General features: G+C 30.6%; 1 protein-coding gene across 1 annotated transcript in view; it reads left to right on the forward strand.

The window, feature by feature from the left end:
- LOC129961917 (protein Wnt-1-like) overlaps window positions 1–12,475 on the forward strand; it is a 46,472-nt gene that overhangs the window by 17,278 nt on the left and 16,719 nt on the right. The window contains exon 2 of the mRNA XM_056075554.1: window positions 4,221–4,492. Within this exon, the coding sequence (XP_055931529.1) occupies window positions 4,221–4,492 (272 nt within the window). The remainder of the gene's footprint in view (window positions 1–4,220; window positions 4,493–12,475) is intronic.

Consider the following 12,475-nt stretch of genomic DNA (forward strand, 5'->3'; position numbering starts at 1 on the left):
GTTCTTTCATTGATGAAAATTTCTTCCTTTCGTTTAAAAATTTCATATGAATAGGATTTTTCAGTGTGATGATGCTGATATTGAAATTTGAAATCTCAGTGTTTCAAATAAACTGAATAAAAGTTAGGTACATTTTAAGGCTATATCGACTGGGGGGGGAAATTCTTAATTTTACTAATTTGCTTCAAAATATAGTGTTATATGGAATCTGAAGTCTGTCAATTTCTTTGGAAAATGTAAATTTCTTCCTTTTGCTTAAAAGTATCATATTATTAGGATTTTGAAGTGTGATGGTGATGATATAAAAATTTGAAACAATTTTTATCACAAACAATTTTGTTAGAAATAAAGACATATATAAGAAGATGACACATTTTAGGGCTATACCACTTTAGGAAAAATTCTTGATTTTACTCATTTGCTTCAAAATGCAGTGTTATAAGGAGATTGAAGCCTGTCCATTTCTTAAGTGCTACATTACTGGAAAAATGTGTTGCTTCTCACAGTTTACTTCAAAATATAAAGTCATAAGGAGTTCGATATCTGTCAATTTCTTTAGATACTGTAAATTTCTTCCTTTTGCTTAAAAATTATATGCGATAAGATTTTGAAGTTTTTTGATTGGTATAAATTTCTCCCTTTTGCTTAAAGTCTTACATGGTTTTGGACAGGACTTTTCAGTGTGGGATAACGATACAAAAATTTGAAACACTAGTGTTACAGATAAAAAATAAAAAGGGTGTACATTTTAGGACTAGATTACTTCAGGAAAAAATTTTTGATTTTATTCATTTACTTTCGAAACATAGTGTCATAGCGAGTTTGATGTGTGTCACTTTCTTTGGATACTGTAAATGTCTTTCTTTTGATTAAAGCTTATACGCGATAAGGACTTTGCCGTTCTTTGATTGATATACATTCCTTCCTTTTGCTTAAAAGCCTTATACGATTAAGAATTTACTGTGTGGTAATGACAGTATAAAAATTTGAAACACCAGTGTTATAAATGAAGACCTGAATAAAAAGGAAGTACATTTCAGGGTTCTATAAATAGAGGAAAAATTCTTGATTTTACCAATTTACTTCAAACCATAGTGTCACAAGGAGTTCGATATCTGTCCATTTTTTGGGAGTCTGGAAATTTCTTTCTTTTGCTTAAAAACTATGCACATACGGATTTTGTAGTGTGGTTATAAAAATGTATGTAAATTCATTGAAGCCTCAGATTTACAAATAAAGATCTGACAAAAAAAGGTCTCATTTTAGGGCAATATCATTTCACAAAATTCTTGATTTAACTATTGTATTTTAAAATATACATTCATAAGAAAATTGAAAATACGGTATGAATGTACAGAAGACTATTTAGTGGTATGAAGTAAATATCTTTCCCAAACAATGGGCTATTCGAGCTTCCTTATTGCCACCGGAAATGGTGACGATCCATAATTTAGGATTCAATAACAATTCATTGAAATAGATTATGATATTTCGTTAGAAAGCTGTCATATTCTTTGATAAAATAAAATAACTTCGTAAGTTATTATAATATTTATCAATTTATTTATTTTTATTTTCAAAAATTCAACAAGATGAACACTTTTTTTTTAATATATCATACATTTTAAGTGATTAAAAAGGAGATTTTTTTAAAACAACTTTATTTATGCAGCAGGAAAGGTTGCTGCTTGCAATGAATAATTATCTGAAATAAGATTTCATTCATCATACTTATCATAACTATTAATCGCACTATATTATTTATTAATCAAAACTTATCTGATTAGTATTAACATTCTATATTGTAGTAAAGAAAAAAAATCTTATCAAGACCATTTGCGAAGGGGGAAATGTCTAAAAAATCCTTGATTAAGATTCACTGAGTACTATTATTACATCATTTGATTTCTAAAACAAAGATATGAATGATTTTTAAAAAAAATCTAAAGACGAAATCAGCTCAATTTTGATATTAAGCGTGTTTTTTATGGAGGTTTTTTTTTTTTTTTGTTTTGTTTCTGGAATTATTGACGTTTTCAATACATGTACAAAATGTCTTTCGATTTCCAATTTTTCAAAGACGACGAAAAAGACGATTATTTTTTTAATGCTTGTATACAAGATGAAAATATCCATTGCATTCTTTCATAAAATTTCAAAAAGTCGTTTGTAAGCAAAATATTCTTGCAACGTTGTTGGTGGTCATCTCTTTTTTTTATGTTAAATTTATAGCAAATTTTATGGAGATTTTAAAGATTTTACTGTTAAGTAAAATTATGTCTAAAAACGTCCTTTTGGAAATAATATAATTGTTTTTCGAATGATCAATAAGTTTCATTCATAAGCGAATGAGCAGCAATATGTCGGCAAAGTATAGAGTTCCGGATTGGAAAGTCGTTTTATCTTAAAATTGTTGTAAAGCATATTGTTATGTTTATGTATTTTACATTTTTATATTCGTTTTTAAATCCATTTTTATTGCAATTTCATTTCTTTTTTTGGAAATGGGATAGTATTAGTAAGATACAGAAAGAGGTGTATCTGGTAAAATCTTTTAAAACACCTCAAATACAAAAAAAAGGAGTATAACCAGCTTTTGGGTAGAATGAAAGCGGGATATAAGTCTGATTCGATAGCAACGTTTCATTTTTTTTATTTCTTCTACATTTGTAATAAAGATGGATGGAGGTTAGGTTAAATATCACTAACGATTTCTCGCAATGCAATTTATTTTTGCACCATCTAACACATTTATAAATCTGCTGTCGATTTTCTATTTCAAATAAAAAAAAATTCTTCAGATGTTTTTATTACTATCCAATTACTCCAAATATTGTCACCAATATTTTTTACTTTGAAAGTAGAGGGTTAGGGATTTCTTTTCTTTTGTTATGAGTCTTTTTTATTAATAAGAAATAAATAATTTTATTAATAGGATCTTTTATTATTAATAGGAAAATCTTTCTTCTAAAGCTTTTTGTAGAATTACTTTATTTTTAGACTAATAAACCAAATGAAAATGAATATATTTTGAAAGTAATAAACTGCTTTCTATGTATTTACCACATTATTTCCTTATCGTAGTATAGAGAAAATACAACTATCATCTAAAAATTCGAACTCGATATCTTTACGTTTAAGACCTCCGTGAATTTGAAAAACTTATTTTTTGGAAAACGACCGTCTGTCTGTGAAAAAGATAACGAAAAACGCATAAAACTTTTACACCAAATTTGTAGATTTATCTCAAATTTTAAACAAAATTCGTGCAGAGGAAGTCTAGCTGTAACACTGCCTGAATATACTTTAGCTCAATAATTACAAAATGAAGAAAGTTAGAGAGATAAAATTCGGTACACAAGTTTAATATCTATAGTATACACGCGTATCTTATTTTGAGCGAAATCAAACGAGAAGTTGACCGTCTGTCGGTCTGTACTTTCAAAAACATATAAACGCGATAACTCAAAAACTCAATAATTTAAATTCATCAAATTTGGTGTTGGATTTTGTGACTATAAGTGCGGTTTTGTACCAAATTTTTGTTTGTTGGTTGGGAAAAATGCATCTAAAACCCAAATTCATTTTTCAAGCACTATTAGCCGCTTGCCAAGGATTAACCAGCAAAAAACGCGCCAAGGATCACGCAATGTATTCGTAAAGATACTAAATTCACGCCAAAGATTAATATTTCATAACTATCGTACGCCAATGCCATGTAAAGAGTCCTCTGGTCTAACATCTTTATTAGAGAGTATGCGAGAAAGTTTTAAGGAGACCACCTCCGTTGGTTTATAACTGTTTTTATAACCAGTATTCAAAATAATGAATGCATTCTTCACTTGTTTTTATTTTATAACAACTAAAAATTTAAAAATCTTTAATTGATGCAGTGAAAATGAATATAATAATGAAAATGAAAAAAATTTCTTTCGAAGATAAGTAACTTTTAATTGATTTAACTTGTATTTTCACATTTGTTTATGTAACAGATGTTTATTTTGAGTAAACTATCAATATCGTTTTCATTTAATTCGTTGTTGTTTTTTTACCTTTTGTGTTCCTATACACATTATATAGTTTGAACAAACTTTACGTTTTCATTTAACTTATTTTTTTACCGTAATTATCTCTAGAAAACTATCCGTTTTCTTTTCTTTAAATTTTTTTATAGTAAAAACTTACTTCTAATGCGGGTGGTGTGTTGTTTCTCGTTGCAGGAATCTTGCGTACTCTGTGGAGGTGTCTAATCTGGTGGTCGACTACCAAAGGACGAACGCTGTGAGTGGCAGGGGCGTAGCCCCGCCCCTCACCCTGCGCAAGAAGCAAAGGCGATTAGTGCGAGACAATCCAGGGGCCATGACAGCCATCAGCAGGGGCGTCCGGCTCGCCATCTCCGAATGCAAGCACCAGTTCCGCAAAAGGAGGTGGAACTGCCCCACGGCGGAATATCCGAGGGGAAGGAACATATTTGGAAAAATCGTCCAGAGAGGTTTGAACCTTCATCTATATTTTTCGTTATTTTCTTTTTATCCCATGTCTTTGAATGGTGGCTAATAATTTTATACTCGGAGTGAAATGTGATCTCATGCTTCTGTCAGAGCAAACATGCCACATAATAGCACATAAACAGCTCCTTCCCAAAATGATATTTCCTCAGCATTTTGTGATTAATTAAGGGCGTTGTAAGAAGAGAAAAATTCATATTACCAATATATCACCATTATCCTATTAGATATTGGTGATGTATTTTTCAAAAAGAATTTACAAAATGAAATGCTTCTTTGGAGCTGCCAAATTTGACATGAAATCATTTCTTGGCTAATAGGTGATAACTACGAGGGTTTTTTTTTAATTGAATTGAATTTTTTAAACTGCAGGCCTGCATCTAACTTCCGGCCCAGTTGTTTATAGAAAAGAGATTTAAAATATTATCAGATTTGCTTTACTATTAAACTTAGTATAAGCTAGAGAGAGAGAGAGTAGTCTTCAAGAAAATCTTTTCCATTCAGTTACTGATGACTTTATAGTTTGTTTTTGTTTTTTTTTCATTTCAACTGCAGTCGGATCTTCAGACAAATATCCTGCGAATGCATTCCGTTAAAAATTGAAAGAAATCTAGAGTTTTGGCGTTAAGCCATAAATCAAATTTTATCCGTCAAGCTCAAAGCATTTTGGCGTTATCGTGTCCCCAGACAAACAGTCGTTTCATTTATCGTTTAACCTTGTGAAATAATCACGTTTATGTGCATGCGAATGGCCCATCTGTTGAAGGATTTGGTTCAAATTCGACACAAATCTACGTTTAGGTTACTCGTTGCATTTTTTACTTATCAAGCTCACTTCGATTTACTTATCATGCATTCGGAAAACCAAATTAACAAACTTTCTCTTAATGGATTTCATTCATAATTTGGAAGAAATCTACAAATTTATCTCAGTTGTCTAGCTATCATCGTGTTCATGGGCAGAAAGAAAGACCATGTTCAAAGACAGATAGATATAATTTCAAAAATGTATTTTTATTATTCAGAGAAATATAAAACTTTAAAATTTATCAAAATTTCAAGTTCGAATTTTTTGACAAATGCAGCATTTTGTATAAGAGAAAGTAAAAATATTGACCTTGCTTTGCGGTTAAGGAGAAGGAGGGGGGGAGGACCAGGTAAGAATATTCCCCTTGAATGATATTTTTCTGCTTGACTTACCTAACAACATTAACAATTTGGCACATGACTGAATAGTTTTATTTATTTGTTTAAAAGTTCCTTACGACCTAATTTTAGTCTAGATCATTTCATATGAAAGAAATTTGACCACATTTTTCAGCAAAGTCTTTTGGTGAAATTTTTAAATTTCTTGTCTTTCCTGATGAAAAATTATAATTATTAATCTAGATCCCATTCTGAATTTTGATCAATATCCATTCATTTAGCCGCAACAAAAATATGGAACTATGTTTAAAAAATATTATAAAATACTTATATTTTGGATTTTTGTTTGGGTGAAAAGGATTGAAAAAATGCCCATGGAAAAATGTATTATTCAAAGAAACAAAAATATTTCGAAAAGTACAAAAATCTAGAAAAAGTACATAAATCATAAAAAAATTCGAACTCGAAATTTCAACGAATCTCCATGTTTCAGTCAGCCCTCCCGGTGTTCAAACAATACATTTCCGGCAACACGTCTATCTGCCTGTAATAACGCTAACTCAAAATCCCTTGGAATTTGGTATATGGTCTTTACATCAAATTTATAGATTTCTATTAAATTTACAGCGAAATCCACTTAGTACGAGTCTATTAGTCCGCCCGTTTAAATATGATTTTATGCGATGATTACAAAATAAAGAAACTAGATGTATACAATTTAACATACCAGGTACGCAGGTTTAACACTAAAAAAAAATGCAAAACTGCATCAAATTCTGAACCAAATCTGTCAGAGACTTGACCGTCTGTTGGCTTGTACTTTCACAAGCCTGTAAAACTGATAACACAATGAGTTAAATATATGAAATTTGACATATGAGTTTATGACTACAATTGTGTACTACTAAATTTTGGTTTCAATTGGCTGGAAAAAAAGAGTTTAAAAAACAAAATCAATCCTTGAGTTTTCTTAATCTCATGCCAGAAATTAATCGCCAAAACTTTCGCCAAGAATAACATGACAAATTCAGTAAAATCACGCCAGATCACGCCAGAGATCAATATTTCTTAACTATTATTCGTCAATAGCTTGCAAGGAGCTCTCTACCTTATCCAAGGTCTACAATTTTACAGGGAGGAAGAGGATTAACTAGTGTGCAAGAAAAAAAATTTCGGGGGGGGGGCGGTTATAAGCTATTAAAAGCAAAATTGTGGCTTCTGTCCAGTCAATTTTTTTTTTTTTTTCATTATAAAACTTTAAAGTAGCTGTAAAATCTTTTTAAATGAACAATAGCTGCAAGGCATATTAAAAGAGACCTTAATATAAAATTTTATTGAAAAATGTGCATTAGGTTTTAAATTATGATGCTTCCACAATAAAATTTTACTTAAATCAAGATTTCAGAAAATAGCATTTAAAAAGGTAAAACAGAATCAAAACACACATAAGGCATATATGAAAATGAGTGTAACTTCCCAATGAATGAGCACAGAAAAAAAAATTCGAGAAGTTTCATCAAAAGTATTGAACAGAAATTATTCAATATCTCCCTCCAACGCCCCAACGCTGTTATAAGGCGCCATTGGGCTAATTTTAATATCACTGATATCAAGCATGTTGTGAAAGTATTAATAGAATTCTTTTTCGTCATAATGAATATTTAAGGTTTTAAAAAAATGAGTCCCGAGATTGTAAACAGCATCCATTTAAAACTATATTTACGGTTACAAAAGATAGTTATTCATGTGATAAATTAATTTTATTTTACAGACTTCAAAATATTTTTGGAGGCATATTGCATATATTTTAAAGTTCAACAGCACAACTAATAATTATTTTAGCAGGTCAGCGCTACCTTCATTTTCTCTCTCACCTTTTAACACCGCTCATTTAAAATCGTTTGCTGCATCAGAAATTCGTCTGAAAAAATAACTTTAAGTAGATGACCGATATGATTTGAAAAATAAAAAGACTTTAAAACTGTGACAGCTGCAAACGAAAACCTCAAGAGAAAAATAAAATTATTTTGGGTGACATTCTTGACAAATATAATTTCGTCCGAATGTCGATTTAATAGCTTGCTAAAAGATTATACATCACACTCAAATATTCCATCATTCGAAGTGTTCTTAAATGGTTCCAGAATGTTTTTTCGTAATAACTATCCCGGGGACATCCGATTCGTAGTTTGAAATTGTAAAATGACTACATGTGATGACCTTTTGTAGATAATGTATGCTATTACCACCAATGAAAAGGCTGTTGGACGCTTTCATTAAATATGCAAACATAAAAGACAGAAAATCAAATTTTCTTTTAATGATAGCTAAGACTTTAGCGTAAACATGTCATTTCCATGTTCAATATATTCTGGATGTAAGTAAAATCAGTTTTTTTCCTTCCAATCAGCTAAGAAAAGAAGGAAAAAAAAAGAAAAGAGGAAAAGTATCTCACGATAAATTTCTGAAGATTTAATTTCTCTAAAGTGCAAAATTCCATTAGAAATTCATCAAATGAATGTAATATGGAATGATGACAAGTCGTTTTAGATTAAATGTCTTTTGAACACCAATTTTAAAAGAAATTTTTATAACACATGATGATACAGCAAATTATGGTTTGACATATTGCTATCAGACATTTTTAATTTAATATCATGTATTGTACAAATGGTACTTAAGAAATATTTGCAAATGAAATTATATTTGATTAAATAAACTAAGCATATTTCCTTTCAAGAATTATTTTATTAGAAAGTATTTTTTCCCCTCTTTTAGAGACGGGGAATAATTTCTTTTATCCATTATTAATAATCTTCAGAATTCAGATTATTTTAAAAACATAATCTTATTGTGAAAGCCATTGCTGACAAACTAAAAAGGCAATAAATAGGGGCATGTTTAAATGTGTTAGGTCAAAATGATGAATCGTTTAGATCTAATATTAGCCGCGGTTAGTATTAATGATAAATTGCTCTATGTGATAAGTCAGTCAATCATTCTTACAGATTATCTTTGCTACAAATAGAGTTGAATATGTATGTATGTGAATTGGTGCGTTCAAATTCAAACAAATCGTTTGAAGTTGAGTTGCCTTGGTACATGTATACTTTGAAAAGTGGTAATGTGCAAAGTAAAGTGATTATTTAAAAATTTTTAGTAGAAATTTAATTTAAAACTAGGCCCCCTTTTTTTCTCCTTTACTTCCGAAGATATTTCAGCACAAATATAATTTTTACATTTTTTTTTTTTTTTTTTTGAAATTTAAAACATTATATTTTCTCTGATACCATGTTTTGTTGTATAACTTTTTGCATTTTTAAATAATTTTTAAGCGTGCTTTACAACATATTTTATTTTTGAGAAACACTCAATTCATGTTTTTTTAATTAATATTTCATCTGAGATTTTTTCTTCTATTGTTAATGATCAAAATTTGAAGTATCGACTCATTTCTCTATATTGAATGAGTTCTAGCATAAATATTTTTTAAATTGATAACAGTTATCGAATTTTTTAAAAACTAAGTAAATATAGAATTTGATTTGATTTAGGGGAGTTTTGTGGCGCAAAATCCATGCCTGATTGTGCTGCGCTAAACCCTTCTTGGTAGAAGTTATCGAATTTTTAAAGAACTAAGTAAATATAGATTTGATTTGATTTAGTGGAGTTTTGTGGCGCAAAAACCATTCTTGATTATGCTGCGCCAAACGTATGGTATGCTAAGTAAATATAGATAAATATTTATAAGGTAAGAAAACCGGTATAATTGAAAAGATAATTTTTGAAATTTTTAGATGATATAAAAACTACCGTTGTACTATAATATTTTTAGAATTTAGCGTGGAGAAACCTCAACATTTTGTTTAATATTTAATTAAAATTTCAAAAAATCGCCCCGAGTTGCACATTTTTACCCTTCAAAGTAAACGTGCACTTAGTTTTTAGCTTTATGTTAAATGGTCTGGTCTGTAGACCATCAACACGCACATAAACATTCAGTTTTGTTATTAGTAAAGATAAAAATATAGGTGCTTTCAGCATTATTGCTGATTTCATTTTGAATTTCATGTAAATGATCATATCACATGCATATAACGCATTATATATTGGAACTGTTAAGAAAGAAATTGAGTAAATTTCAGCCCATAAATATTAGCTATTATCATATGATTACCACAAAAAAAAAGGGGGGGATTCTGGGCACTATTGCCGATCTCATTTCGAGGTACTTGTGACTTTTTATCTTTTCTCGACTACATGCTCCATTTCTTGCGAACATAAATAGAGACGAGTGAAAAACAGCAAGAGCAACCCTCCTCTGTGTTTGCGGACAAGGGGGAGGTGGGGTTCGTCCGAGGGTGGTCCTCGATGTCCTTTTGCGCAAGGCGATAAGCGATCGCAACATTCCGTCACAGTCCTGCTGTCAACGGTCCATTGTTATCTGGTGCCCCTCTGTGAGCTTCTGGAATTCGTGGGTTTTGCCTTGGGAACCGGCTCTGCCCTTTTGACAGGAGACGCTGGTGTCTCCGCTCGGTAATAAGCAGGAATTACAAGGACCTGCCTGATACTATCGACTCAGGTGGTTGCGGCCTCGTGTACCTGGGAAGGGTTTGGGAAGAATTCGAAAGAGGCAGGGATGTTTTTTGTGACAAATGGGTAACGGTTAACAAATTTCTTGAAATAAAATTTAGTTATATTTAACGTTTTTAAGACATGAGACACCTGTTGTTGCAGTGATATTGAATTGAAATGTCAACAATATTTCAATCAAATGAATATACAAAGCGACGACCATAAAATAATCTTTCCTGTTTATATAAAAAAGATATGATAAAAATATGGAAAAAGATTGATAATTAAGCGTGCAGTCTCTTGCTTACATGTAGCATTTCAAAAAGCTGACCTTCATTCTTTAATAAATATTGCATCTGCTTAATTCATTTTATATTAATATTGTTTATTTATTTATTTTATCTATTTACTTAACTTTGGAGGAAATTATTTCCTTAAGCTATACAAAGAAGATTATTTTATGACCAACCTGCACTTCTTTACAATATATTTAGTTGTTGTTTCTTATGGCATTTGACACAAACAAGGCCACTGTCTGCCCTTGACACTGACAAGTATTTAAGCCGAGCTTGTGCTGTACCCCTTTCTTACAGAGGGGTGGGGTGGGGGTTCTTTCACGCACCTCACAGATAGAACACAGGATACAGACAACCATTCCCGAACTAGGACTCGAACCCGGGACACCCAGATCTTGGGGAAGACGCGCAACGCCGGAGCCAAGATGCCAGCTTAGTTACGTAGTAAAACTATAATAGTGATTGTCACCATGGCTGTCAATTTGTTTAAAAAAAATTTTTTCAATGAAATGAAACAAAATGTAAGAGCATGAAACCAAAGTGGATTTTTAATATAAAAAGCATTTATCTACAAATTTAGAAGAATATGTTTATTATATTGATTACAAAAAAAAAAAAATGTAACAATTTTTGTTAAAATAAATGAATGAAAAAATTTCTATAAAAATCCCATTAAAATTAATAAATTCAAGAGTTTATTTGAGCTTCTTGATAAAAATTACTATATAAATGAAATTTCTTTAAAATTCTCTCAATAAAAAAAATTATTTCAGAATCTGTTCAAATTGCCTGCATAAAAATCTTGTTAGATAATAAGAATCTTGTTAAATAAATAAACAATTTTTATGAGAATTTTAAGAGGATTCTCACATTCTTTTTATGAGAATCCTATTAAAATTCATATATAAAAGAACTTGTCCTGTTATGAAAAAATTTGCATGAGAATTCTGTTAGAATTAATTGTGAAATTTTTTTATATGCATCCTATTAAAGTTGATAAACGAACGAGTCTCTATGAGAACCCTGTTAAAATTTACTTTATAAAATACTATATAATAAGTATATTAGTATATAAATTAGCAAATCATGATTCATAAAGAAGATGTTGTTAAAAAAGTATAATTCTAACTAAAAGAGTATTGATCAATATAGACAGGAAGTTTAGGTATCTAATGCTGAAAATACTCCATACCCATATACCAAATTTCAGCATGGATGATAAAAATTTATTTGCTTGCCATGGAAATTATTTTCCCATACTCACTGATATTTTTATTTCATGAAAGATTGGAAATCAAATATATTTCTATGCATTGTTTGTTGTGCTTGTTTATCTCTCCATATTTTTATATAAATTTTTAACTGCAATAACAAGATGGCATCGAGTCTTATTATATTCTGAAAGACAGGAAATCGAATCTCTTTTTCTCAAGACCCATTCACAATGTTTCCTATTGTTCGCAAAGTAAGCCCAGGATCATTTTTATTACATACACATTCGCTGCAGTCTTATTTTTTCCCCCCTCTTCAGGTTATTATCTTCCCACAGTTTTTCACTAACGGGTGTTTTTATGCTCTTTTTAAGAAGGATGAGACTGGGGTTGTATGCATTATAAATACGCAAAAGACGAGAGATTAGAAATTAATGCGCGATTAATTGGTGGAGAGTCATGGAAGGTCATGGAGTCATGGAAGGACCAATCATTCCATATATTTCTAGACGCGTCATTTTCATAGATTCCCTTTATTCCTTCTAATGCCAAAGGCACGATTTCGCGGTTCCAAACGTGGAAACTCGAGACCTGGCAAGTTCAGCTACTGGTAATGCCTGCTGCCAGCGATAAGGCATAAGAGACTAATAAATTAATGAGGGGGGAGGGGTGTAAAGTCGAATAAATGGATAAAAATTATCTTAAAAACATTCTTCTCGCAGGAGAAGAAAATTTATCA

This window comes from Argiope bruennichi, chromosome 2 (genome assembly GCF_947563725.1).
Source record: "Argiope bruennichi chromosome 2, qqArgBrue1.1, whole genome shotgun sequence".
Taxonomy (NCBI): domain Eukaryota; kingdom Metazoa; phylum Arthropoda; class Arachnida; order Araneae; family Araneidae; genus Argiope; species Argiope bruennichi.